Genomic DNA, 27,784 nt, shown 5'->3' with positions numbered 1-27,784 from the left:
TCCCCCTGAAGAGGATTCTGGGAAGACTAAAAGTAGGGTTGAGACTCAAAAAAGACCACATCTCTGGTGACATACTTTCTCTTGGTGACAGGATCATAACACTTGTAACCCTTTTGTGTAGGAGAGTACCCCAAAAAGATTCCTTTCGTAGCCCTAGGATCCGGCTTGGTCTTCTTTGGATCCTTTACATGTATAAAACATACACAACCAAAGACCCTAGGAGGAAGAGGAAAGTCTGGAAGGGTAGGACACAGAACAGAGAAAGGGGTTTTCATACCCAACACCTTAGATGGCATCTGATTTATCAGATATGATGCAATAAGTACTGCTTGAGACCAGTAGTGCTTAGGAACCTTGTGCTGGAATAGTAAGGCTCGAGCTGTCTCCAATAGATGTCTATTCTTGCGCTCAACAACCCCATTCTGTTGAGGGGTATTAGCACAAGATGATTGATGTAGCATGCCAGCATCTTCCATGAACAAGTTCAAGGATTTTTCAAAATATTCAGCAGCATTATTTGACCGGAATTGCTTAATCTTCTTGTCAAATTGTGTTTCAATCATTTTGCAAAATTCCATGGTTATCCGTGGCACTTCATCTCGTCCTTTTAACAGGTAGATCCATATGCATTGAGAGTAGTGGTTAAAAAAACTGATAAAGTGACGAAAGCCATCAATAGAAACAATAGGTGAAGGGCCCCAAACATCAGAATGAACAGTTCTACATTGTTTTGACAGTTGACACACTTCACAGACTAAACTCTGACTTGAAATGACCTTAAACAATTCGAGAAACAACACTTGCAATGAAGAAAAAGGTAAATGACCTAGCCTAGCATGCTACAGATGCAACCTAGCTATTGACTCCACATTCTTCGGACCACTAGCAGCATATGCTTGTAAGGCTGAACCAATGTTTGCATCAAAATAGTAGAGGCCTCCATACTCATGACCGCTCCCAATCGTTCTCTTCGTCAATTTGTCCTAATAGACACAATGAGTAGGAAAGAAGGTTATGCTATAGTTCATATTTTTGGTAAGTTTTGAAACAAACAAAAGGTTTGAGGTAAGACTAGGAACATACAAAACTGATTTAAGAGAGAGGTCCTTGCTTAGGTCAACCACCCCTTTGCCAGAGATGGTGGAGAAGACCTGTCAACAACTCTCATCTTATCCTGACCAGACAACAAGTGATATGAAGAGAATAAGGAGGACACATGTGTCATGTGGTCAGTTGCACCGGAATCAATAACCCAAGACGTAGAGTCAATAGGACTAGTTGCACTAAAGGCAGAGACTATACCTGATCTGGCAAGAGAGGAGGAAGCAAAAGAGTTACTCCTTAGACGGGTTAAAGCCCAGCTAAGGACCTCTACCTCATCAGTAGTGAAGCCCAAGGTACCGGCTCCGGAGGAATTAGCAACCTACCCCATGGAAGAAGAAGCCATTGTTGGTATACTCTGTGAGCTATCACCATTGTTACTAGTGACAAGGTTCCCACTTGCCGCTTGACCCTTCTGTCCCTTCTTGTCTTTTCTCAATGCAGCTGGCTTCAGGTGAGGATACAGGACCCGACACTTTTCTTTTACATGTCTTTCACCTCCACAATGAGTGCACTTAAGATGCCTTTTGTCTGGATATTTGTTCCCCTTTTGATTTGTAGAAATCAGGGCTGAATGTTCTATAGATTGTTCAACTGGTTGCTTCTGAGTGTCAACTTGCATCTCCTTTCTCCTGACCTCTTCATTCCTTACCAGATAATAAACATGATGTAACTCAGGCATTTCATCTCTTCCAAGAATTTGTGACCTTATGCCCTCATACACTGGGTCCAGGCCAGCCAAGAACTTAAAGGCTCTGCTCTCTTCAATCTGCTTATCATGTCTCTCCTTGTCCCTGGCATTCTCTCAATCCAGAATCAAGTGGTGATCAAGCTCTTCCCACAGTCCTTCCAGAGTTGCGAAATATGTTGCAACTATCATATCCCCTTGCCTTAAAGCAGCAATGTCTTGGTTCAACCTGTAAATTCTAGCATTGTTTTTCTTCTGTCCATAGGTTTTTGACACTTTTTTCCAAATCTTAGCTGCTGTGGGAAAGTGTTGAACAGTCCTGGCAACTCGAGGAGTCATAGAAGCAAGCAGCCAGGACATAACTGTGGCATTCTCCTTGTGCCACATTGCATACTCCACACTGCCAACTTCGGGTTCCTTCTTCTTCCCATCTAAATACCCTGTGAGTTCACGGGAAGTAATAAAAAGCATTGCAGAAACGAACCACTCCCTGAAGTTGTATTCATCCAGCAACACACTTGTAATCTGCAAGCTGTGTAGATTCGGGTTCTCCAGATTTGAAGACCTCCCACCAGGTCTGTTATCCCTAGAAGAGACCTCTCCGGAAATTGAAGACATCTTGGATGCAGACTTTGTGTAGATAACACTGTTTCAGACTAGCCGAAGTGGTCACAGTCCTGAAGTGGACTAGTTACAACACCAAGAAGAATTCTGTGAGCAAGTAACCGACCTGAAACTGAGAGCTCTCCACCACTGCACTATGCAGACTTCACTTGGGCTTCGACTTCTGCAACTGTAGAGAGTGCTCACCCCTACGACCAATACTAGGACTGCTGAAATCAGTTCTCAACCTAGGTCTGTCCTATACAGACCTCTCTTAGCAGCCGAATGGCTACTAACTACTAGAAGCAGTCTAGTAGGGTATCAACTTCTGGGTCTTACTTCCCTTGTGCCCTACAACCAAGAGAAACCCTAGGTTCGAACCCTGTTCTGTTCTACGGCAACCCTAGGGTTTTTTCTGCAGCAACCAAGAAAGAAAAAGGAGAGAAAGCAAGCAAGAGAGAAGAGATGGCGTCGGCTGTAACCAGAAGATCACTCAATGCTCTGATACCATGTTTGCTGAAAGATTGTAGCTGAAGTAGTAGAAGAGAGGTGAAGGCAAACAAGTGCTGAGAATGCCGAACTGAGTAACTCAGTCGACAGTACTATTATTTATAGTAGATTACAATACAGTGTTACATGAAATGTCTGGAATGCCCCTGATTAGTGATGGGACACCCAGACTGCTTAAAACACTAAACAGACTTAGGCCCAATAACAAAAGCCCAGTACCTAACAGCTTAAAACCCAATACAAACTAACATGTACACTTATCAGCCGAACCAACAATACATAAACACAGTCAACTTAACAGTTTGCAAGTTATGTAAAGCAATATAGGGCTTAAAAAATCATCATGTGCCAGAGATTCTCTGTCTCAAATCATTATTTTAAGAGTGGGTGTTCAAATCAATAGACCCTTATTGTTGTATTGTTATAATCATGCAGCTATTAACATGGCTCATTACATAGCTTATAATCTAGTTCAGCTGGTTACAAAGCCACAACTACATGGTTCACTTAGTAAGTTAAGCATGATAGATATCTGTGCTCACTTGAGGGGAATGTTGATAATGTACTATATTAGCTGCTATATCTGGCTGTTTGTCCAATTGGTTGTATAAATCTTACTGTTTCCTTTTTTTTTTTTATGTTTATGAGCCTTATAGACCTTACTTTTTATTCCTTTGTTGCCACCACCTAATCAGGTGCATTAATTGTAATTTTCTTCTTCTTTTATATCAGTTAATATAAAAGGCAGTGGGCTGCACCATAGCACCCACAATTTGGACTTTAGAGTGGTTTCCTCTCCAACATTCTCTTCTTCTTCCTCTCTTTTTCCTCTCTTGTTTCACTCTGCTGCTTTTCATCTTTATTTTCATCAATTATTATCAGATTTTATTACCAGTTTACAAAAATATATTTTGGTGGTAGGCACAGTACTAACACAGCTTCATAAGTTGACTTATGAGAATTGTCAAAACAATTTATGAGATCTGCTACCTAATGAATGTGGTCTCTTAAGAAACCTAAATAAAATCTATATGTACACTGTTGCAGACTTTGCTGTAACTAAGTTTGAACTTATATCATAAATAATTATAGATATATGCGATTATGTTACTTATGTTATAAGCATTTATATAACCAAATAAAATAAGTCAGCAGCAACAACAAAGTTTTGGATCTCATCCATCACCTCATTATAAAAATTATTTCCTAGGAAAACCACATGTTTACTACAGGGAGGGAGAGGTGGTGGGAGGAAACTGTAACGATAAAATATACCTGCTGAAGAGAAGCAGTCTTTGCTCTAAAAGATGCCTCAAGAAACTCAGCTTCCTTCTTAAGTTTCCTAATTCTCTCGAGGTCAGAACAAGCAGCTTTTAAATGCTCTTTACCAGAATTGGAGCTGGAGACATGTAGCTCTTGAAGCAATTGTTCTAATCTTATGACAGCTTCTTCAACACTCTCCAATACCTGGAGACATACAACCAATAATAAATAACAAGAAATTACAAGTTACCATGGGACACAAATGAAAAATGACCAGGGTTATGTTACAGTACCAAGAAGCTAGATAAGTTTGGTCCAAAATATGCAATAAATAGCCACTAGATATAGTGCCTATTTTTGTAGATTAATAGCAAAATAAACAACAATTTAAACACAATGGACCTCTCAAAACGTCAAATAAGGAACAAACTAAGTAGGATGGTGAAAACTCACATGAAAAGCAAAAGTAAAATTGTTTTGAAGGTTAAGGTTTATTGTCAGAATTAATCTAGGTGTACATGCAACCTGTTGAAGTTTGGCCTGCCCTAGAAGTCTGTTTTGTTTGTTAGCTGAAAAGTAAAGTAAACAGCAAGAAGGAAGAGAGGAAAGAAGAAGGAAGAAAGAGGAAGAAGGAGAGAAAAGGCCTGGTTCGAATTAGGAAAAAAGTCAACCCTAGTTTCGGCCAGACCTGTTATTATATTATTAATATAATTGGAAAAGACATAAGTGCCCTTATTTAAGTAAGAGGCACTCGAACTAACATAATAGTACACATCAGCATTCTCAACAGGTACAAAGACCGAAATACTCCTTCACTAACACTCCCCCTCAAGTTGGTGAGTATATATCATATAATCCCAGCTTGTTGCATATGTAGTCCACTCTCCCCCGACTCAAACCTTTAGTAAAAAAGTCTGCCCACTGGTTTCCCGTATTAACATATGCAGTCTCTATCACTCCATTCAACACCTTCTCTCTCACAAAATGACAGTCAACTTCGATGTGATTGGTTCTTTCATGAAACACCGGATTGGAAGAGATATGAACCGCTGCCTGATTGTCACAATAGAGCTTCATTGGAGTACTGATGTCATATCCTATCTCCTGTAGAAGGTTCCTTAGCCACACTAATTCACAAGCAGTATGTGCCATGGCCCTATATTCTGCTTCTACATTGCTTCTTGCCACAACTGTTTGCTTCTCACTTTTCCACGTTACCAGGTTACCCCCCAGAAAGGTGCAATAGCCTGTGGTAGACCGTCTATCAGACATAGAACCTGCCCAATCAGCATCAGTGTATCCTTCTACTTCCAGTTTTTCGCCACTTTTGTACAGCAAACCACGACCAGGAGCTCCTTTCAAGTACCTCACAATCCTTAGCACTGCATTCCAATGTGGGACCAAAGGTTTCTGCATGAACTGACTCACCACACTAACCACAAATGAAATATCTGGCCGAGTAATGGTTAGGTAGTTTAGTTTGCCTACAAGTCGTCGGTATCTGCCAGGGTCTTCAAATACTTCACCTATATCACTGCTCAACCTCGTATTTGTTTCCATAGGTGTCTCAGTCGGTTTAGTACCCAACAAACCTGTTTCTTCCAGTAAATCAAGCACATATTTCCTCTGACACAAATTAATGCCATGCTTAGATCTTGCTACCTCTATGCCCAAAAAGTATTTCAATTTGCCAAGGTCCTTTGTCTGAAAGTGTTCCTGTATGAATGCCTTCAATCTGTCAATGCCCATTTTATCATTCCCAGTCACAATGATATCATCTACATACACCACCAGTAGTATTTTGCCTGCCGGAGAGTCATGACTGAAGACAGGGTGATCAACTTGGCACTGTTTCATACCAAACTTCTTGACCACCTCACTGAACCTACCAAACCATGCTCGAGGGGACTGTTTAAGTCCATATATAGCCTTCTTAAGTCTGCATACCTTACCATCCTCCCCCTGAGCAATAAACCCTGGTGGTTGCTCCATGTAGACCTACTCGAGCAAATCACCATGCAAAAAGGCATTTTTGATATCTAGCTGATATAGAGGCCAATCATACATAGCTGCAAGGGAGATGACAACACGAACTGACCCTACACCCATAGGTGAAGGGTGCAAGAGCGTTTACCTTTCCGTAAGGCAATAGGAAGATCAAAGTCGGAGGCTGGTGTCGGATCTGGAGCTGGATCTGTCGACGGTGATGAAGCCGGAGGAGTCGCAGCCGGTACACGTGGGCGATGTGTATACATGTGACGGATAGGTGGACGGTCAACGGACGGTGGCACCGGAGGCAAGGACGTAGGCACGACTGGAACCAGAGGAGGAGGATCAGCCACAGGAAGGGGAAGAGGAGGAGGTGATGTGGAGGAAGCAGCATCACCGGACCCCACGAAGAACGGAGTAGACTCGAAGAAAGTAACATCAGCACATACCAAGGAACGACGAGAACTTGGATGGTAACACTTGTACCCTTTCTGAGTCCGGGAATAGCCAAGAAAGATACACTTAAGGGGTCGTGCATCTAACTTGTCAGTCCCAGGACCCAGATTATGGACGAAGCAGACACACCCAAATACCCGAGGAGGAAGCAGAAACAGAGACATGTTGGGGAACAAGACACTAAAAGGAGAACGACCATCAAGAATAGACGTGGGCATCTGATTAATTAAGAAACAAGAGGTGAGCATTGCATCACTCCAAAAGGGTTTGGGAACATTCATGTGGTGCATGAGTGAGCATACCGTTTCTACAAGATGTCGGTTCTTTCTCTCAGCAACCCCATTTTGTTGTGGGGTGTAGGTACATGAAGTTTGGTGTATAATGCCATGTTGGTCCAAGTATTCTTTAAAAGATGAAGACAAGTATTTGCGGCCATTATCAGAACGGAAAATTTTGATGTGAACGCCAAATTGATTGCGGATCTCAGCATAAAATTTCTGGAAGATGGCAAATAATTCACTTCTTTCTTTCATTAAATAGAGCCACGTCATTCTTGAAAAGTCATCAACAAAAATAACAAAATATCTGTATCCATTATATGACATCACTTTATAAGGACCCCAAACATCTGAATGAATTAAAGAAAAAGGACTTGACACACGGTTATCAACCCTAGAATTAAAGGGAACATGATGGTGTTTCCCAAATTGACACGACTCACAATCTAGAACAGAAAGTTGGCTCAATGAAGGGACCAAGGACTTCAGCACTTTCAGCGAAGGATGACCAAATCTACAATGCCACTGGAGAGGAGAAATAGATGACTGAAGGGCCGTTGACGTTCTTCCACCACCATTAAGATAATATAGTCCACCGGCTTCATGCCCTCCACCAATCTTCATCCTCGTCTTGAGATCCTGAAAAGCACACATAGAGGGGTAAAATGTAATGGAGCAATTAAGGGACTTGGTCAGGTTACTAACAGACATAAGATTAAATGGAAGCTTAGGTACATATAAAACAGAGGATAGGGATACAGGGTCTAGGTCAACATTACCAACACCACGAATAGATGATGTGGAGCCATTAGCAAGGGTAACAAATTGTGATGTTGAGCAATGAGTGAGAGATGAAAACACACCTGGAGTTCCTGTCATGTGATCGGAGGCTCCAGAGTCAATAATCCAGGGGTTGGGTGTGGATGCCAAACAAGCCATACCTGAGTGTGCAAAGGTAGCTGTGTTCTGCTGCGACGTGGATTGAACAAACCTTTCATACTCATCACGAGGAACACTTACCATCTCCTTGCCTGGACCATCTGAAGAGGTAGAAGGCATCTGGTCAGTTGACCGGTTCTCCTGCCTAAAGCTAGAACTGGTGTCACTAGTCATGGCATGGTTAGCCCACGTCGAGGGTAGACCATGTAAGTCATAGCAGTAGTAGTTAATAGTATGTCCATCCAAACCACAATGAGTACACCTCCTTGGACCCGAGCCACGAGCTCCCCCTGAATCTCTGCCTCCAGTACGACCACCACCACGGATATGTGTAGATCCACCACTACCACTCCTAGTATCTGGGCTATTGGTTCATACTCGGACCTCAGCCCCACCAGAAACTGAGTCACATCAAGCTGCTCTCTCTGTTGCTATTGAACCTTGACATCAGAGGTGAGAGGATGATAGACATTTAACTCATTATGGATATTTCTCATACTGGCATAGTACTCCTCAAGGCTCTGATTTCCTTGTTGCAGATTGAAGTATTCTTGATACAGTTGATATACCCTAGTTGTATTATCTTGACCAGAATACAATTTCTTAGCATGATCCCACACCTCTTTGGCTGTGTCAAGAAACATGAAGTTCACACTGATTCCGGGTTCCATACTGTTCCACAACCATGTGATGATCTGTGCATCTTCCTGTTCCCAGTCTTCGTACTCCTAAGAATTAGTGGGGGGTTTCTCCTCTCTTATGTGCTTTACCTTCTTCGCTTTCAGAAAAACCTCTACAGACTTGGCCCAAGGGACATAATTCTCTCCATTCAGTTTAATGGAGGTCATTTGGACATTTAGGTAGTCAGTAGATATCATCACACTAGGTTTACTATCACTGTTATCTTCCATTGTTGAATTCCCTTATCACTGAATCCTGAGCACTACACACTGCACACTGCACACAGACACTTCACCAAAATCTGCACACTGATTTCAGCAATAATAAAGGCTGAAAGCCGTACTTGTAACACAACAAATCCTACTCTACAGCTACCGGAAGTTTCACCATTAAGTAAACACTACTTCCCTTCAAATCACACACAAACCAGCATAAACCCTAGCATACTGCAATTTGAAAACCATCATACGATCTGTACCACACCTCTCATGTGTTCCACAACAGAAATTATGCATAAAAAAACTCCTTACCTCATCGCCTGAAGGCCAACCACACGAAGGAATGAAACACCATTGCACCACACGCACCAGCCCTACATTAATTAGGGGAGGGCTTAGAAACCACAGCAATCAATCACCAACGACACCACCGGAGGCATAGAAACCTCCAAGGGAAGAGGGCGATCACTTCTTTTCAGCCCTTTTCCCAGTCTCCAACCAACGGCTGAGAAATCCAAGAGAAACCCTAGTTCGAATGCACAGAAAACAGAATTCTAGCAAGTCTGATTTGTTTAATGTGGCTCTGATACCATGTTGAAGTTCAGCCTGCCCTAGAAGTCTGTTTTGTTTGTTAGCTGAAAAGTAAAGTAAACAGCAAGAAGGAAGAGAGGAAAGAAGAAGGAAGAAAGAGGAAGAAGGAGAGAAAAGGTCTGGTTCGAATTAGGAAAAAAATCAACCCTAGTTTCGGCCAGACCTGTTATTATATTATTAATATAATTGGAAAAGACATAAGTGCCCTTATTTAAGTAAGAGGCACTCGAACTAATATAATAGTACATATCAGCATTCTCAACAGGTACAAAGACCGAAATACCCCTTCACTAACACAACCAAAAATGTTGATGTACACAAAAGGAAAATAGAATTTTCTTTTTGATCAATAACATGGAGAAAATTGAAAATCATAAAAAGGTATAAAATGCTGGTGTCAAAACATCCATAAAAGAGGAGAGTAAAATAGAGCTTCAGGAAAAGTGCTTTATAACCACCATCATCTGAGACAATGAAGAAAAAAACGGAAGAAAATAAATAGAATTACTGTCAATTGCGTGTATGAAAGTGAAGTACTAAGGCTATGGGTTTGAGAGAATTTGATAACTTGGATCACCATTGGGATATTCCAAGTTTCCAACTTGGATCACCATGAAAGTTGGTGAAGATCTCCTTGATGAAAATTCAGCCACTGACATTGGAAGATCTACTTGTGAGAACTGCTCTCCTGCAAGTTTTAGGGCCAACTGATGGTACAGGTGATCCTGCAGCAAAGGTGTAACACTTTCAAGAAACTTAGGGATGGCTAGAGGAGGACTGGGGTTACAAGTAGAGGGGGATTGGGAAGGTTTCTCATCTACAGTGAAATGGAGAAGTGGATATTGAAGCTAAGAGTTTTTGTTTTGAAGAAGGCATATACAAGGGTAGGTGGATGTTGAAGACCAGAGAAGAGAAGAGGGCCACCATTTTCGTAGTTGAGGAAGTTATAGGATGGTTGAAGGGATTCATGGATGGGACGACATTCTCCATTAAAAAACTGGGCAGGAAGACAGGAAGAGTGAAGTGAATGCAACTTTTTGAAACCATGGAGAAACGTGAAAGATTGGTTTGTAGTGATCATGGAAAGATTTGGTGAATAGAAAATAGATGTTATGTGTTCCGGGGGATAGAAAGATACCGGGGTGGAGAATGTTTGCAGATTTATTACAGGAGTTACTCACAAAGTTCAAAACAAAGCGGTGGCTGAGAGGTCTGTAACAAGCAGAGTACAGAGAGAAAACGAAGGAAGAAAAACAAAATAAAAAAAAAAGATCCACAAGCTATAGTATGTAGTGATACCAGAAGTTGAAGGATGCTCTTAGATGTGGAGAAAGGAGCTTGGGAGAAGAATGTGATTTTAACATCAGCCAAAAAAGGGTCAGATTGGGGAAGAATCATGGAGGTGGTTGTGGAGAGAATCAACATAAAAGGTATTGTTATTTGTGAATATTAAACCCTTCAATGATTCGAAGGCTGTGTTACTTGGAGCTGGTGAAGAAGTTGTTATTCCCAGCACTGAGATGGTGGAATCTCCAGCTGGAAGGGTAAGGGTGGACTGTGGAGAGTTGGTATATGTCTTGTAACCAGAATTATATTTCTGAAAGAAACTTTGAGCTTCAGCTAGTAGGGCTCCACTTCAATTTCTGGAATGAGGAAATCCTTGAAAAATTGATTCAAACGATTGGTAAAGTTCTGGTAGCATTTAATCTTCAAGATCTTCATGCTGTGAGAGTAAGAATGTTGAGTTTGGAAGTGGCTTCTTATAAAAGGACTTCACAGAGAAAATGCCATCACTAGATCAATTCCAGACCCTTGAATCTTGCTGATTTGGGTGTGGATGTTGAGTTTGAAGTGGCTGGAACAGTGCTAGCAGGTCTGAAATCTCCCAGTCATTGAGTTCTCCTGAATTTAGGACACCAAGTCTCTGTACTCCAACACCACCCAAACTGATCTGCCACCATCGCATCCCTATCCTCAGCTATAAGAAACACTGAAGGAAAGACCTCCATTAAGGCAGAGTTGTTACACCAAGGGTCTTGCCAGGATCTCATCCTTCTACCATCACCTACTTTCAGCCTCATCCCTTGAATGAAAATAGGAAAAACTGTAGAGGAGATGGGCGGAATGGCCCATAGGCTGTCATTCTATGTTGTGTTTATGTTTTCCAATGTAATGGGCCTTATTCTGGGCCCATACTCTTATATACTCTGTTTTTGTAATTTCTTGCCCACCCAAGGGCCTCTCTGTAATAATTCAAAGATTAACTTAATAAAATGTTTTAGAGTGTTAGAGGGAGGTTTAGTTCGAACCTCTCACTCTCTAACTCTCATTGCCGCCAGCTCTCTCTCTCTCTCATCTTCTTAATCTTCTCTTGTTTGTTTTCTGGTTTTGCATCTAATCTCAAGCAGTTCTATACTTCAAGAGGGCTGTTTTCAACTTGGTATCGGAGCAAGCCAGAGCTTGGCGTGACCCTCATGTGGTTCTAGTCCAGCCGACTGCATGAGGATGTTCTAGGGCTGGAAGTTTAAAATCATTCGCCTGGTTCTTGGAGGTCATTGGAGGGTGCCCAAGTCTCTACCCACTTGGAGAATAGTTCGGTGACCAGGAAGAATCAGAGAGAAAGGTGTTCGGCCTGATTTGAAGCTCAAATCAGAGATTCACATACTGTAAGTTACCGCAGTTATTGTTGGGTTATTTTCTTTGCTTGGGAGGGCTGTTAAAGTACTCGAAACCCCTCTCCATTCTGCCCTACTGTTCGGCTGTTGCTGGACTGATTCAACTCAGAGATTTTTGAGTTATTTTGGGGAGCAGTTCGGCTGTTGTTGGACTATCAAGTTGCTGAAACTGGTTTGGACTCAATGGTATTAGTCTCTAATTCATCCCAACCTTTTCTTGGACCTATACGAAATACTATTGAAGTGGTTTCTACTAGTTATCAGTAGGGTGTTAACTACTGCACACAGAGTGTTTGTTAAAAGGCCTCTTAAGGACTGTGGACTGTTATTTCTTCTCTTTGGGACAACGGTTGTTGGGGACCTGAAATACTTTGTGTTTGGAGGTCTAGTGGTTGCCCCTTGAAGGCTGAAATAGTATTTCTTCTTCTAGAAAGAGCTGCCACCGAGCTTGGCTGTCACGGTTGTCAAGACTGAACTGATTTTGTGAGTTGTGTGGTGTTGTCGATTCAGCTCAAACCAAGTTCATCAAGAATCCCTGCTCTTTGATAAACTTATTAAAACCCTAATTAGAACCTTTTCATGATGGACTTCTCAGACCTTGAAAGCAAGAGTGCTGCTGAATATGGACAGACTTTGGGAACCCCAGCCAATTCTATGTTGGCTGTAACTACAGTTAAACTTGATGGGACCAACTACTTGGCATGGTCACAATCAGTGAAAATCCATATTTGTAGCAGAGGAAAATGGGGGTTTGTTTCTGGGAGCAAGAAAGCTCCCCCAGAGGACGATCCATCTTATGAGAGATGGATGCAAGAGAACTACACAGTGATTGGGTGGCTTGTGAATTCAATGCAGCCACAGATTAGTCAACACTATCTTTGGATGAACTCGGCTAAGGAAATCTAGGATAGTGTTGCAGAAACCTACTCCCAGAAATTGAATGTTGCCAGAGCCTATAAACTGAGGAGTGATGTGAAGAATTTAAGACAGGGGGAGAAATCCCTTGCGGCATACTTCTCAACCCTGAAATCTTTATGGCAAGATATTGATCTGATAGAGGTTGTAACATGGGATACCCCCAATGATGCTGAAACATACAGGAAATTAGTTGAAAGGAACAGAGTCTTTGAGTTCCTAATTGGGCTGAATCCTGAATATGATATCACAAAGCAGAACATTTTGTCCAAGGAAAGTGTTTCATTGTCGCAAGCATATGCTTTGGTCAGCAGTGAAGAGAGTAGAAGACAAGTACAGGTTTAAGGAGTTGGCATCAATGATCATTTTGCAAATATGGGGGTTAAACCCAAAGGGGTTATAGGGGCTCCCAATGGCACAGGAAAGAAGGAGGTGGTCTGTGAATATTGCAAGAAGCTGAAACACACCAAGGACAAGTGCTGGAAATTGCATCCTAGTCTTGTCCCTGTTCGGTTCCAGAAGAAAAATGATAGTAGAAAGACAAGGAGTGCAAATGCAGCCATGGGTACAAATACAGAAGTTGAGTCTGCCTGTGCACAGTTGGCAGCCATGAAAGCCGAGTATGAGAAGTTTGGAAAGATGATCAGCCATCTTGAAGGTGTAACTTCATCATCCACCCCTTCTAGAAATTCAGCCACCACCGCATTTGCTCACTCAGGTATAAGACCTTCTGCTAACCATGCATCCACCTCAGGTAATCCTAAGACCCCTTGGGTCATAGAATCAGGTGCTTCTGATCACATGACCAACATTTCCACTCTGTTTGTTTCGTATGATTTGCTTCCTGGTCGAGACAAAATCACCTTAGCTGATGGTTCTCTTGCTTCTAATTCTGGCAAGGGAACTGTCAAGGCTACAGACTCCTTACTCTTATCTTCCACTCTTCATGTACCTAAATTAAATACCAATTTATTATCTAAAAGTAGCTTGACCAAGTCATTGAATTGTTGTGTAACCTTTTTCCCTTCTCATTGTGTTTCAGGACCTGGAGTCTCGGAAGGTGATTGGGAGTGGCCATGAAGCGAATGGAATATACTTGCTCGACACTCCCGGCCAATGCTTTGATCATCCCAAGAATGCTGCCTTTGGTTCTACTTCTTCAAAGTCTGTCAGTCGAATTATGTTGAGTCATTGTCGGTTGGGTCATTTACCTTTTTCTGCTTTAAGTCATTTACTTCCCGAATTGTTTAAGGGAGTCAATGTGTCCAGTCTCAATTGTGAGTCATGTCAGTTGTCAAAGCATTGTAGAAACAATTACCCTGTGAGCAATAAAAGATCTTCTTTTCCTTTTCATATTGTGCACTCTGATGTGTGGGGGCCTTACCACTTGTCTTCTATGGGGGGCTACAGATATTTCATCCTTTTTATTGATGACTTTTCTAGATTCACTTGGATATACCTAATGAAATCCTATGATGAAGTCCCAAGACTTGTGAGGCAATTTCATGAGCTTGTTTTAACTCAATTTGATACCAGAATTAAGGTTTTCAGATCTGACAATGCAAAAGAGTATTTTGAGAAGAGTTTATCCTTGTATCTCTCTGACATGGGGGTTATTCACCAAAGCTCCTGTGCTAGAACCCCTGAACAAAATGGAGTTGCTGAAAGGAAAAATAGACATATTGTTGAAGTTGCAAGGAGCCTTTTGTTTGCCTCACATGTTCCCACAAGATTTTGGGGTGATGCTATTCTTACTTCTACCTATCTCATAAACCGTATGCCATCCAGGGTTTTAGGGTTTAAATCTCCCTTCAGTCTTCTTCGTCCAGACAAGGATCTCTTCCTGATTCCTCTTCGTGTGTTTGGCTGTACCAGTTATGTTCACATTCCAAGTGCCCAGAGACATAAGTTTGAACCAAAAGCCCACAAATGCATCTTCCTTGGTTACTCCCCCACACAAAAGGGCTATTGTTGTTTTGATCCAAAGACTGACACTCGACATGTCTCTATGGATGTTACCTTTGATGAGCTTTCTCCTTTTTATGGTTCCTTTCAGGAAGGACATTGTCAACAGGGGGAGAGTCTGTCACAAGTATTTGCTCTTCCTCTTCCTGTCACAGTTGAGTCACTTGACAAGCCTGTATCCTCACCAAATGAATCAAAGGAGGATCAGCCACTTCATTCCTCTTGCCCTAGTGCCCCTATTTCTTTACCTCCTCGTCCTACCTATAATCCCAAAGTGTATCAAAGGCAAAGATCCGGGAATGAGCAAGTTGTTTCCCTTACAACAGATGAGACTCATACATTCCCAATCACAGATGAGATAACAGGTATTGCGTCTCTTTGGAACCATCTTTCCCAGATCTTGATGTCCCCATTGCTGTTAGGAAAGGAAAGCGGAAGTGCACTACACACTGCATTTCCAAACACCTTTCTTATGATCTACTTTCTCCTTCATACTTTGCCTACCTCTCTTCAGTTGCTTCTAACCCCATTCCTAGGTCTGTGTCAGAAGCTCTTGGGATTCCAGAATGGAGAGATGCCATGAAGTCTGAAATGGATGCTCTACACAAAAATGATACTTGGGAGGTGGTGGATTTGCCTGAAGGGAAGGATCCAGTTGGGTGCAAGTGGGTCTTTACCATTAAATACAGGGCAGATGGGACTATTGAGAGGTACAAGGCCAGACCTGTTGCAAAAGGCTACACACAGACATATGAGATTGACTACCTGGAGACCTTTGCCCCTGTTGCCAAGATGGCATCTGTGAGGGTTCTCTTATCTCTGGCAACTCACTTTGATTGGCCTCCTTATCAGTTGGATGTAAAGAATGCATTTCTGAATGGTGACTTACATGAGGAGGTCTACATGTGTCTCCCTTTAGGAATGTATGGGAAAGATATGCAAGGAAAGGTATGCAAATTGAAGAAATCACTTTATGGCTTCAAACAGTCTCCTAGAGCTTGGTTTGAGAAATTTAGAGCTGCACTTGTTAAATTCGGCTATGTTCAGACACAATCAGATCATACTCTCTTTGTGAAGAAAAGTGGATCTCTAGCAATGTATCTCATTGTGTATGTTGATGACATTATAGTGACTGGTGATGATGCCTCAGGCATTTGGGCCCTTAAGTCTTTCCTCCGTATAGAATTTGAGATTAAGGATCTGGGGGAGTCGAGATACTTCCTTGGCATAGAAGTTGCTAGATCCAAGGATGGGATTCTTATTTCCCAGAGGAAATATGTCCTTAATTTGCTGTCTGAAACTGGAAAAATGGGTGCTAGATCAGCTGCAACTCCCATTGATATGAGTCACAAACTTTCAGCTTCGGATGGAACATTGTTGGAAGACAAAGGGATCTTTCAGAGACTTCTTGGGAAGCTCCTGTACCTGTGCATGACTCGGCCAGATATTGCGTATGCTGTCAGTTGTATTAGCCAGTTCATGCATGCTCCTAGAGATACTCATATGGCAGCAGCAGAACGAATTTTGTGCTATCTGAAAGGCTCTCCAGGAAAAGGAATTCTATTTACCAAGCATGGTCATCTGAAACTTGAAGCCTATATTGATGTTGATTGGGCTGGAAATATTGATGATAGAAGATCTACTTCAGGGTATTGCAGTCTGGTGGCTAGTAATGTTGTCTCTTGGAGGAGTAAGAAACAATCAGTTGTGGCCCGATCCTCCGCCGAAGCAGAGTGTAGAGCCATGGCACATGGAGTCTCTGAATTGTTGTGGCTAAGGTCCTTAATGGAAGAACTTGGGATTGATCATGACAAACCCATGATGTTGTACCGTGATAATCAGGCTGCCATCAACATTGCTCACAACCCAGTACAACATGATAGAACCAAACATATTGAGGTTGATAGACACTTTATTCGAGAAAGAGTCTCTTCCAGTGAAGTGTGTCTTCCATTCATTACTTCTGAAGGACAATTGGCAGATTTCCTCACCAAGGGTATTTCCAAGGCAAGGCTTTTGATTAACATCTATGCTCAGTTTGAGGGGGAGTGTAGAGGAGATGGGCGGAATGGCCCATAGGCTGTCATTCTATGTTGTGTTTATGTTTTCCAATGTAATGGGCCTTATTCTGGGCCCATACTCTTATATACTCTGTTTTTGTAATTTCTTGCCCACCCAAGGGCCTCTCTGTAATAATTCAAAGATTAACTTAATAAAATGTTTTAGAGTGTTAGAGGGAGGTTTAGTTCGAACCTCTCACTCTCTAACTCTCATTGCCGCCAGCTCTCTCTCTCTCTCATCTTCTTAATCTTCTCTTGTTTGTTTTCTGGTTTTGCATCTAATCTCAAGCAGTTCTATACTTCAAGAGGGCTGTTTTCAACTAAAACCTTCTTAGTCCCTTTCCAGACTGAACAACCAACAAAAGAGGGAGTAGATCCTGGGTCCCAACCACTTCTTGTACCAAAATTTTCCACAATCAGCTGCCTCCACAAGCTTTGGGGCTGAGAATTGAAAAGCCAAAGCCAGCTCTCTAATAGAGCAGTATTAACTTGTCTGAAGCTTCTCACACCTAGGCCCCCTTCGGTTACAGGTTTGCAAATGGTTTCCCACTTCACCTGATGAACTCCTTGCTCATGATCCTTCCCACACCAAAGGAAATCCCTTTCTAATTTCTCCCTGCCTTTCAACCACATGGGCTGGGATAGGAAACAGTGATAAAGAATGAAGAGGCAGGTTTTCTAGTGAGCCTTTTAAAAGAGTAATCTTGGCTCCCTTGGACAGATACCTGGACTTCCATCCCCCCAGCCTCTTCTCCAGTCTTTCGATAACTGGATTCCACATGGACTTAGAGGAGCATTTTACCCCAGCTAGAAGGCCCAAAAAAACTGAAAGAACGTATTCTTTTATCTATAACCTTAGTTTCTTAGTTTTGTTTAGTGATTTGGAACAAGACAATAACTTAAAAAGGTGTTCCTATGCTTCTTTCATCATTTCATAAAATATCATTCTATAATTTGCATATTTTACAATGTTTCCACCATGTCTATAATGTTTACAATATTTCCATATGATATTTCTGACATGTTTCTTATATTTGGGCGACTGACATTTCTACCGACACAAGCGACATTTTAAACCTATAGTCACCCATGGTGACCATGATAGCAGAAGAGAAATATAGAACTGAATATTCTACAAGATGCAAGTGTAGACTCAAATGATCAGGAGTGTCACGAGCAACAGCGGGAAGGAAAGGTTCCTTGGAGAAATTGCAGTATCTAAATATGCTATATTACAATGTTACAAGATTTCAGATTTAAATTAATAATAACAAAGGATAAAAGAAAGAGAAAGGTAGAAAACGAGAGAAATGTTTCTGTCTTTTCACAAACAATTAGATTATATGGAGACTAATAATGAGGGTAAAAACAGCTAACTACCATAGCACATAAATGGCCATTACCCGATGTCAGTCCCAATTATCTGTCATCTTGGGAGGAATAGACTAGTTCAGTCCTAACTTTTGGTTCTTTTTTTCACACAAAAGTGGCTGGCCTCAGACATGAACCTGCATTCTCATGCTTTACAGCCTGAGAATTTACAATTACACCAAGTAATGGCCCCTTAACTACTCTTACACATGTCCAAACAAAAATAAGATAACAGAAAAGGGAAAAAAACTCTCCTCATTACACAACAATAACACCACTTGCAACTTGCAAGATTTACCAAGGGAAAGTGAAGTACTGCAAATGTGACTACCACAAGAGATCAACCATCCAATCCACAGCTACACCTAGCGATCTTACTCCTACAGCTGAGGTTTTGACCGCTACCTGACCAGAGATGGAAAAGTTTAGTTGCCTTCTATCTCAGTCTGATAGCATGCCGGGATCTTCCAATTCTAACATTGCCTTTTCTAAGACAAGTAATGAATCCTTTGCTTGTCAACATTTTCTTTTCTTGTTTGAGTGAAGTTTAATCTGAGTTTCCTCTATGCTCTTTCTGTATCCCCCTCTTCCCTAACCTGCTAATCATTAGTCCAGTTCAAGTTGTATCTTTCTGTGTATTCCCTTCCCTTTTTCTTGTGTAATCTTATCGCAATCATTTTTCTTGTGTGGTTGAGGGCAACTGAATCAGACATTTGGTCCCCACTACATGCTATAGGAGAGATGGGGTCTTTGGAATCCAGCCTGAACACCTGATTTAGATGCACCCAAATATCTTCAAATCCTTAAGCAGATTCTTTGGTAAGAGGAGATAATTGGGAGTTGTACTAGGAATCTGACCTGGAGGCAGACAAGTGCAAGCCATATTTTTTCCTTTTATGTTTCAAGATGCAGTGTGTTGGATGTTTTGGCTTGAGCAGAGCTGGCTTTTTCCAGTCTAGATTTTTGTATCTTCTAGTTTTTTTCTTTCTTTCTAACTGATTTAATTAATTCTAATTGACCCTTTATTGTCCAAAGAAAAGAAAGGAGAAAAAAGGGAAAGATAAAAATACAAATTAACCACAATAAAACTTTTAACATATCAATCTTTTCAGTCAACCAAGACAAGCAGAATAACATAACATAAATAGCAGTTATCACTTTGAAAGAACTCAACCACATGAGTAAACACTTTGAAGTGCACTTGATATCAAAAGATGATACCTACCTCATCAAAGGAATCCAGTCCATTCTCTGCTGGTGAGCAAGACCCAGGTCTACTTTGAGATTCTATATTATTATCCTTCATTCCTTTCCTGCAGAAGGTTGTCTTTTTGGATTATTAATAATTAAAAAAAGACCTAATAGAGTGTTCAGTCATTCCTTTTTTTTTTTTTTTTGAATTGGTGACAATCAAAATTTATTATATATGAACAGAATATACAGATTTACAAAAGGAGAAAAGTAGAACAATACACAGTCTACCACAAATTTCTTACATCAGGTCCCCCTTGGAAACACATCCGAAAACATTCCAGTTCGATTCACCCCTTGCCTTGCTAACCCATCAGCCATACTGTTGACAGATCTAGGAACCCACTGAAAAGTAACCCTCAGTTCCTCGGCTGATTTCCCTTGAGATATATCTGTGTTTCCATGTTGCTTGTGCATTGTTTCTTAACCATCCCACAACAACCTTAAAGTCTCCTTCCACAGTGTAAAGAGACAGGGCCGAATGGGTCCTAGTATCTTCTCTTGTAATATTTTTTCTATTTTCCTGTTAGCTAATGGGCCTGTTATTTCTTTTTGTTTGATATCTTTATGTTACTGCCTAGCTGGCCGCCCACTTAAGGCCATACTTGTAATTATTTTAACATTATTTTTTGTAATAAGGATTAGAGAAGAAAGGGAAGGATGATTCAAACCCTTCTTCTTCTTCCTCCTCTTTTCTCCATCTTCTTCTCTTGTACTGCTGCTCTTACTTTTTTTTCTTCCTCATTTTTCTCTCTAATTTTTCAAGTTTACACCTATTTTTGAGGACTGGTTTACATCTTGGTATCAGAGCAGGTTTCTTTCTTCCTTTTTTCTTCTTCCTCTTTTCCCATACACCCTTAGATTAAGAGAGTGTATGGAGAGATAGGTTCTCTGATCTATGGCCTAGTTGGTAGAGGGTTTGGAGAGTTTAAATCTGGCTGGATATTGCCAAGAAGTGGTGTTGTTCTGTTGCTGCCCAAAACCCTAGCCGACTAGAGATTTTCGAAGGTACAGGTAAAGGTGAAGCTTTGGGTGTGGTGCTCTGTGCTTGGGAGGTGTCTTTTGACTCCTAAAGGAGGGCGGTTTAGGTTTGGAAGAGATTGGGAAGCTCTAGTAGAAGCGGCTGCATCTTCTCTCTTCCTCCCCAATAGTTGGACGGAGTAAAACCCTAGTTTTCAAGCATCTGGGTTCTGGTTTGACTTCAAGTAAATTTATATAGACCAAATTTTTGGTTCTTTGATTTTCGTTTGATTAATGGAATCATACGGAAGTGAGTTCAAGCAAGTGTCAATTTCCGGCCTTGTCTCGGTAGATTCCGTTTTGACTGGTGTGACCACAATCAAGCTAGATGGGACAAATTATCTTGCTTGGCCACAATCTATAAGAAATTATGTCTGTAGTAGAGGAAAACTCGGGTATCTCACAGGTAGTAAAGTGAAACCTGAAGAGACAGACCTTGAATTTGAAAATGGATGCAGGAGAACTATACAGTCATTGGATGGTTGGTCAACTCTATGCAACCTCATATAAGTCAGCATTATCTCTGGATGTCTTCAGCTAATGAGATATGGGACAGTGTTACTGAGACCTATTCACAGAAGTTGAATGTAGCCAGAGTCTACAAGTTGAAAAGTGACGTGAAGAACCTAAGACAGGGGGAGAAGAGTGTAGCAATCTACTATTCTATACTGAAATCCCTATGGCAAGAAATTGATGTTATGGAGACAGTTGTATGGGAGAGTAAGAATGATGCTGAAATGTATAGGAAGTTGGTGGAGAGAAATAGGGTGTTTGAATTTCTTACTGGACTCAACCCTGAGTTTGACATCATTAGGCAAAATATCCTAGCCAAAGATGAGGTTACTCTTTCCCAGGCATACGCTATGATAAGCAGTGAGGAGAGTAGGCGGCAGGTTCAGTTACAGAGTCCACCTACAGAATACTTTGCACATGCTGGAATAAAGCCAAAGGGTCCTACTGAGAAAAAGGAGCAGATATGTGAATATTGCAAGAAACCGAGGCATACAAAGGACACTTGCTGGAAGCTTCATCCTGAGCTTCTTCCTGATAGGTTTAAGAATAACAACAGTTCTAAAAAGGGCAGTCGGGTAGGAAAGCCTAAGACAGCTAATGTTGCTACAGTACCTGAAGAAGGAAATAAGGAGAGTGAAGAAAAATCAACCATTGAGCAGTTGGCAACAATGAAGGCGGATTTTGAAAAGTATGGGAGGTTGCTAAATCACTTGGAAGCTACTGTTTCTTCATCTCACTCTTCCAGCAACACATCATCATCATTTGCATTTTCTCACTCAGGTATTTGTGCTTCTACAAATCATGCTTCAATTTCAGTTAATCATAAAATCCCTTGGATTATTGATTCCGGTGCATCAGACCATATGACCAGCCTGTCTAATCTCTTCTGCTCATACCACCTTCTCTTTGGTAAAGAGAAAATATCCCTTGCTGATGGGTCTCTTGCTCCCATTTCTGGTAAAGGGGACATAAAGACCTCTGACACCCTTTATTTATCCTCTATCCTTCATGTCCCTAAACTTAATACGCACCTTTTATTTGATAGTAGCTTAACTAAATCCATGAATTGTAGCATAACCTTTTTTCCCACTCATTGTGTTTTTCAGGACCTGCAATCTCAGAGGATGATTGGGAGTGGCCATGAGGCAAACGGAATATACTTGCTGGACACACCGGATAGAGCTTTTGGACCACCTCATGGAGTTTCCTTAGAGTCAGTCTTGTCAGAGTCTATTGACAAAGTCTTGTTATGTTACTTTCAGTTTGGTCATTTGTCTTTTCCTGCTTTGAGTCATTTGTTTCCAGATATGTTTAAGGGAGTGTCTTTATCGAGTCTTCATTGTGAGTCGTGTGAACTGACAAAACATTGTAGACATTCTTATTCAGTAAGCAATAAAAGATCTCTTTCTCCTTTTCATATTGTTCACTCTAATGTATGGGGGCCATATCATTTGCCAACTATGGGGGGTTACAGGTGCTTTATCCTTTTTATTGATAACTACTCTCGTTACACTTGGATTTATCTCATGAAATCCAGGGATGAAGTACCAGCTATTGTGCAAAAATTTCATGAACTCATTCTCACCTAGTTTAACACTCGGATCAAAATATTCCGTTTTGATAATGCTAAGGAGTATTTTGAGAAAACCCTCTCCGCCTATCTTGAAACCTTTGGGGTTATTCATCAAAGTTCTTGTTCCTACACTCCACAACAGAACGGAGTGGCGGAAAGGAAGAACCGGCATGTGGTTGAAGTTGCCAGATCCCTCCTGTTTGCATCCCATGTTCCTATAAAATTTTGGGGAGATGTTCTTACAGCTACCTTTTTGATCAACCATATGCCCTCCCAGGTTCTTAACTTCAAAACCCCCTTTAGCCTTCTCTTCCCGGATGAGGATATTTTTTCTCTTCCTCTCCGTGTTTTTGGGTGCACTTGCTATGTGCATGTTCACAGCCATCAAAGGCACAAATTTGAATCTAAGGCTCGTAAATGTGTTTTTCTGGGATATGCCTCCACACAGAAGGGATATTGCTGTTTTGATCCAGTTAGTGGCACCCGCTTTGTATCTCGGGATGTCACATTTGCTGAGTTGACTCCTTTCTTTAGTATTTCTCCTGAGGGGGAGAAATCTGAAGAACCCTTTGCTATGTCTCCAGTTGTTCCTCTTCCCATTCCTCTTGAGTCCTCTCATGAGGTGTCCACTTCTCCCACTGGACCTACCTCCCAATATTCTTGTTCCTCCTCCTCCTCCACCTCATTCTCCTATAATTTCTCCTCATCCTGTTCTCCAAAGGTGGTACAAAAGGCACATATTCAAACATGGGCAAGTTGTTTCCACTCCTACAGAAGAGTCTCTTGCTCCTCCCATCATTACTGAGGTAACAGGTCAGCCTTCCTCTGATCCATCTCCATCTTTCCCAGACCTTGACCTTCCTATTGCTCTCTGCAAGGGCAAGCGGAAGTGTACAGCCCATTGTATCTCCAAGCACCTGTCTTACAACCTTCTCTCTCCTTCCTACTACTCTTTTCTTGCTTCTGTTTCTTCCCATGTGATACTCGGGTCCATACCAGAAGCCTTATCTAAACCTAAATGGAGGGATGCTATGATGGCTGAACTGGATGCTTTGCATAAGAACCATACCTGGGATATTATTGACTTGCCTGAAGGGAAGGAACCAGTGGGTTGTAAATGGGTGTTTACCATTAAATATCACTCTGATGGATCTATTGAGAGGATTAAGGTTAGGCTGGTTGCTAAAGGCTACACTCAAATATATGGTATTGACTATCTTGAGGCATTTGCTCCTATAGCTAAGATGACCTCAATCCGGGTTTTGTTATCTCTAGCCGCTATTTTTGATTGGCCCCTACACCAGTTTGATGTTAAAAATGCCTCTTTGAATGGAGACCTACATGAAGAGGTTTATATGTCTTTGCCTCCAGGGGTGTATGGGAAGGAAATGCAAGGCAAGGTGTGTAAACTACAGAAATCTATTTATGGTCTCAAACAGTCTCCTCGGGCTTGGTTTGAGAGGTTCAAGGCTGCTCTTGTCTCCTTTGGTTACACACAAACTCAATCTGATCATACCCTGTTCTTGAAGAGAAATGGCTCTCTGGTGACCTTTTTGATAGTTTATGTTGATGATATTGTGGTCACGAGTAATGACACTCAAGAGGTCAATAAACTCAAAAGATTTCTTAACTCTGAATTTGAGATCAAGGATTTGGGAGATCTTCGGTATTTTTTGGGCATTGAAGTTGCTAGATCTAAGGATGGTATCTTCATTTCTTAGCATAAATATGTCCTTGACCTCCTTGTTGAGACTGGTAAACTTGAAGCTAAACCAATCTTCACTCCTATTGATCCCAATCATAAGCTTTCTGCTACAGATGGTGACCTTTTATCTGGTAAGGGGGTGTTTCAGAGACTGCTTGGGAAGTTGTTATATCTTTGCATGACTCGGTCGGGCATTTCCTATGCAGTAAGTATTATTAGTCAATTTATGCATTCTCCTAGAGATACTCATTTAGCTGCTACAGAAAGGGTTATGTGTTACTTGAAAGGTACTCCAGGGAAAGGTATTTTATTTGCCAAACATGGACACATGAAGCTGGAAGCTTTCACTGATGCTGATTGGGCAGGATGTATTGATAATAGGAGATCCACCTCAGGTTATTGTGCTCTGGTCGCTGGGAACATTGTGTCATGGAGGAGTAAGAAACAGTCTGTAGTTGCTAGATCCTCAACTGAAGCAAAATACAGGGAAATGGCACATGGTGTGTCAGAATTACTGTGGCTACGATCCCTTTTAGAAGAATTGGGGGTTGATTATGAGAAGCCAATGATGCTCTACTGTGACAACCAAGCAGCTACCAATATTGCACATAATCCTGTTCAACATGACAGAACTAAGCACATTGAGGTTGATAGACATTTTATAAGGGAAAGAGTTCCCTCAGGAGAAGTTTGTTTGCCATTCATCACATCAGACAAACAATTGGCTGATATCTTGACCAAGGGAGTTCCGAGAGGGAAAATGACACACTATATAAGCAAGTTGTGTATGATTGACATCTATGTTCAGCTGGAGGGGGAGTGTAAAGAGACTGGGCCGAATGGGTCCTAGTATCTTCTCTTGTAATATTTTTTTTATTTTCCTGTTAGCTAATGGGTCTCTCTTAATGGGCATGTTATTTCTTTTTGATCTCTTTATGTTAGTGCCTAGCTGGCCACCCACTTAAGGGCATACTTGTAATTATTTTAACATTAATTTTTAGTAAAAAGGATTAGAGAAGAAAGGGAAGGATGATTTGAACCCTTCTTCTTCCTCCTCTTTTCTCCATCTTCTTCTCTTGTACTGCTGCTCTTACTTTTCTTCCTCCTTTTTCTCTCTAATTTTTCAAGTTTACACCTATTTTTTAGGACAGGTTTACATCTCACAGTTATCCCACTGTAGCTTAATTCTTTCCCTAGTTCTAGTCCATGTAAAACTGCCAAGATCTCTGCCCTCCTTGAGTCACCAAAGAATTAATTTAGTGGTGGGCCAATGCAATTTTTCCCAAGTCGTATTGGTAAAACAGGGTGTCTGAAAAATAAGACAGAATTAAAAAGGTAGTAAGGTTGTTATAGTGTAGTTTGCTTGTTTCTATCCTGTTTCTTATGTTTTTACTAGTATCAGGGGTATTTATGTCCTTTCCTTTGTATTATTGTCGCCCTATCATAAATAATAAGTGGGGCTGCTGCCCAAACACTGTTTGACAGCTCCAAATACTTGTCTCTCTTCTCTTCCTCTTTTATCTTCTGCTAGGAATCCAACACTGAAAACAAGGGCCAATACAATTTTGCCTAAATCATATTGGTAAATTTTATCTGAGAGCATACTCAAATAGCATACAAGTGAGGCACAGAAGAAAAAGTCAGTTATCTATCAACCACCAGTTTCTAAGTAGATTGTTGTGTGTCAACCCAATGAATTTTACTTCAGAAAAGTAGACAAAACAAAAAGAAAATATGTAAAGTTCAAAGAGACACTTTGGATTTGGGATCCACGTGCAGTTTCCTAAACCAAGATCTCAAAATCATAAAATATGAACATCAATGTTTCCCAGATGTTGCATTTTTTTATGGTGAAGAAAAAATTTATAAAGAAAATGGGACTGTAAGGAAAATGTAAGCTTTGTAGCCTAAGCCAAACATCATGGCCCAACAAATGATAATATAAATATACATAAGGCCCATACCACTTAAAACTCAGATCTGATCAAAAAGAACATCATCCTAATTCCAAGCCCTGAAAGAACAAAGAAGACCAACAAGCCCTCAAACCCATGAAAAACAAACATCAAAAAATGGCAAAACCATGAACTCATATCAGTCATCAGATCCTCAAGCATGGGAAATACTTTCCTTAGAACCTGGTGTGCCCCACTAACACCCTCTGATGACAAGCAGTCAAAACCTCTATACATGCCAATTTGTCCTCTGGTTCAATCCTAGAGCACTCAAGATCCCTAGGTTTCAGTAAGCTCATTCCTCTTTCCTCCTTTTCCAATCACCTAAATGTAAAAGGATATTTTAACACCAGCAGAGGCCAAAGACAAGGCTTCCCCCTCTCCCCATTGCTTTTTACTCTAGTCACAGAAATTTTTAGCCAACTGGTGAATAAGGCTCTCTCTCTAGGACTATTGAGAGGTTTTGAAGTCGGATGGGAAGCCACCCAGATATCTCATCTCCAGTTTGCCGATGACACTATCCTTTTTTTAGAGGCTGATGAAGAATGTGTCAAATCTGAAAAGGGTCATCACCTGTTTTGAATGGACTTCGGGACTGCAAGTAAACTTCTCAAAGAGCAGTATTGTTGGCCTAAATCTAGCTTGATGCTCACTCCTTGAATACATTCACAAAGATCTTGGGATGTAAAGCAGAGAATCTCCCCTTCTCCTATCTGGGGATGCCTCTTGGAGAGAATCCAAGAAATCAAAGCTTTTGGGAACCAATTCTAGAAAAATGTGAGAAGAAATTAGCCACATAGAAAAGGAACTACCTGTCAAAAGGGGGGAGGCTCACTCTAGTTAGAGCATCCTTGGCAAACCTTCCCACCTACTACCTTTCTATCTTCCACATGCCCAACAAGATAGCCATTCAGTTAGAAAAGCTACAGAGAAACTTTATTTGGGAAGGAGGGGGGAAAGGGACTCTCACCTTGTGAAGTGGTCTCAAGTTAGCAAACCAAAGGAGGGTGGTGGATTGGGAGTAGGTCACTTAAAAAGAAAGAAACACAGCTCTTCTCAGTAAATGGTTGTGGCGATTCCCCCTAGAGCCAAGTGCGCTTTGGACTATTGTAATCACTAGCAAATACAGGAAGCATGCCAACGGTTGGGATAGCAAGCTTCACTTCCATAGGGTCAAAGACACCCACCCTTGGAAAGGTATATTCTCGAGTTACAATTTTTTCATCTCCTTTATCAGATATAAGGTGGGAAAGGGCGATAGAATTATGTTCTGGACTGACCTTTGGTGGGGTAATTCTACCTTAGCCAACTCCTTCCCTCACCTATTCAGCCTTACCCTAAACCAAGAAGCTTCCATATCCCAGGTTTTACCCCCCTCCCCCCCCCTTATTTCAATTGGAATCTAACCCTTAGGAGACCCCTAAGGGACCTGGAACTTAGTGAAATAACTAGTTTCTTGCACAC

The 27,784-nt window shown here is 41.3% G+C and overlaps 1 protein-coding gene across 7 annotated transcripts in view; it reads right to left on the bottom strand.

Annotated features, from left to right (window-relative positions):
* LOC104589406 (uncharacterized) overlaps positions 1-27,784 on the bottom strand; it is a 107,755-nt gene that overhangs the window by 28,049 nt on the left and 51,922 nt on the right. For all 7 annotated transcript variants that reach the window (XR_016077628.1, XR_016077627.1, XM_010247736.3 and 4 more), the window contains 2 exons: positions 19,529-19,616; positions 4,178-4,369 (listed from right to left, as the gene is read on the bottom strand). Coding sequence is in view for 5 of the 7 variants with exons in the window: in XM_010247736.3 (XP_010246038.1) it covers positions 4,178-4,369; positions 19,529-19,616 (280 nt within the window). In the remaining 2 variants the exon portion in view is untranslated. The remainder of the gene's footprint in view (positions 1-4,177; positions 4,370-19,528; positions 19,617-27,784) is intronic.

Source organism: Nelumbo nucifera, chromosome 6 (genome assembly GCF_055504915.1).
Source record: "Nelumbo nucifera cultivar China Antique chromosome 6, China Antique-T2T, whole genome shotgun sequence".
Classification (NCBI taxonomy): Eukaryota; Viridiplantae; Streptophyta; class Magnoliopsida; order Proteales; family Nelumbonaceae; genus Nelumbo; species Nelumbo nucifera.
Note: the sequence above shows the minus strand (reverse complement) of the source record. Positions and strands in the feature narration are given on the sequence as shown.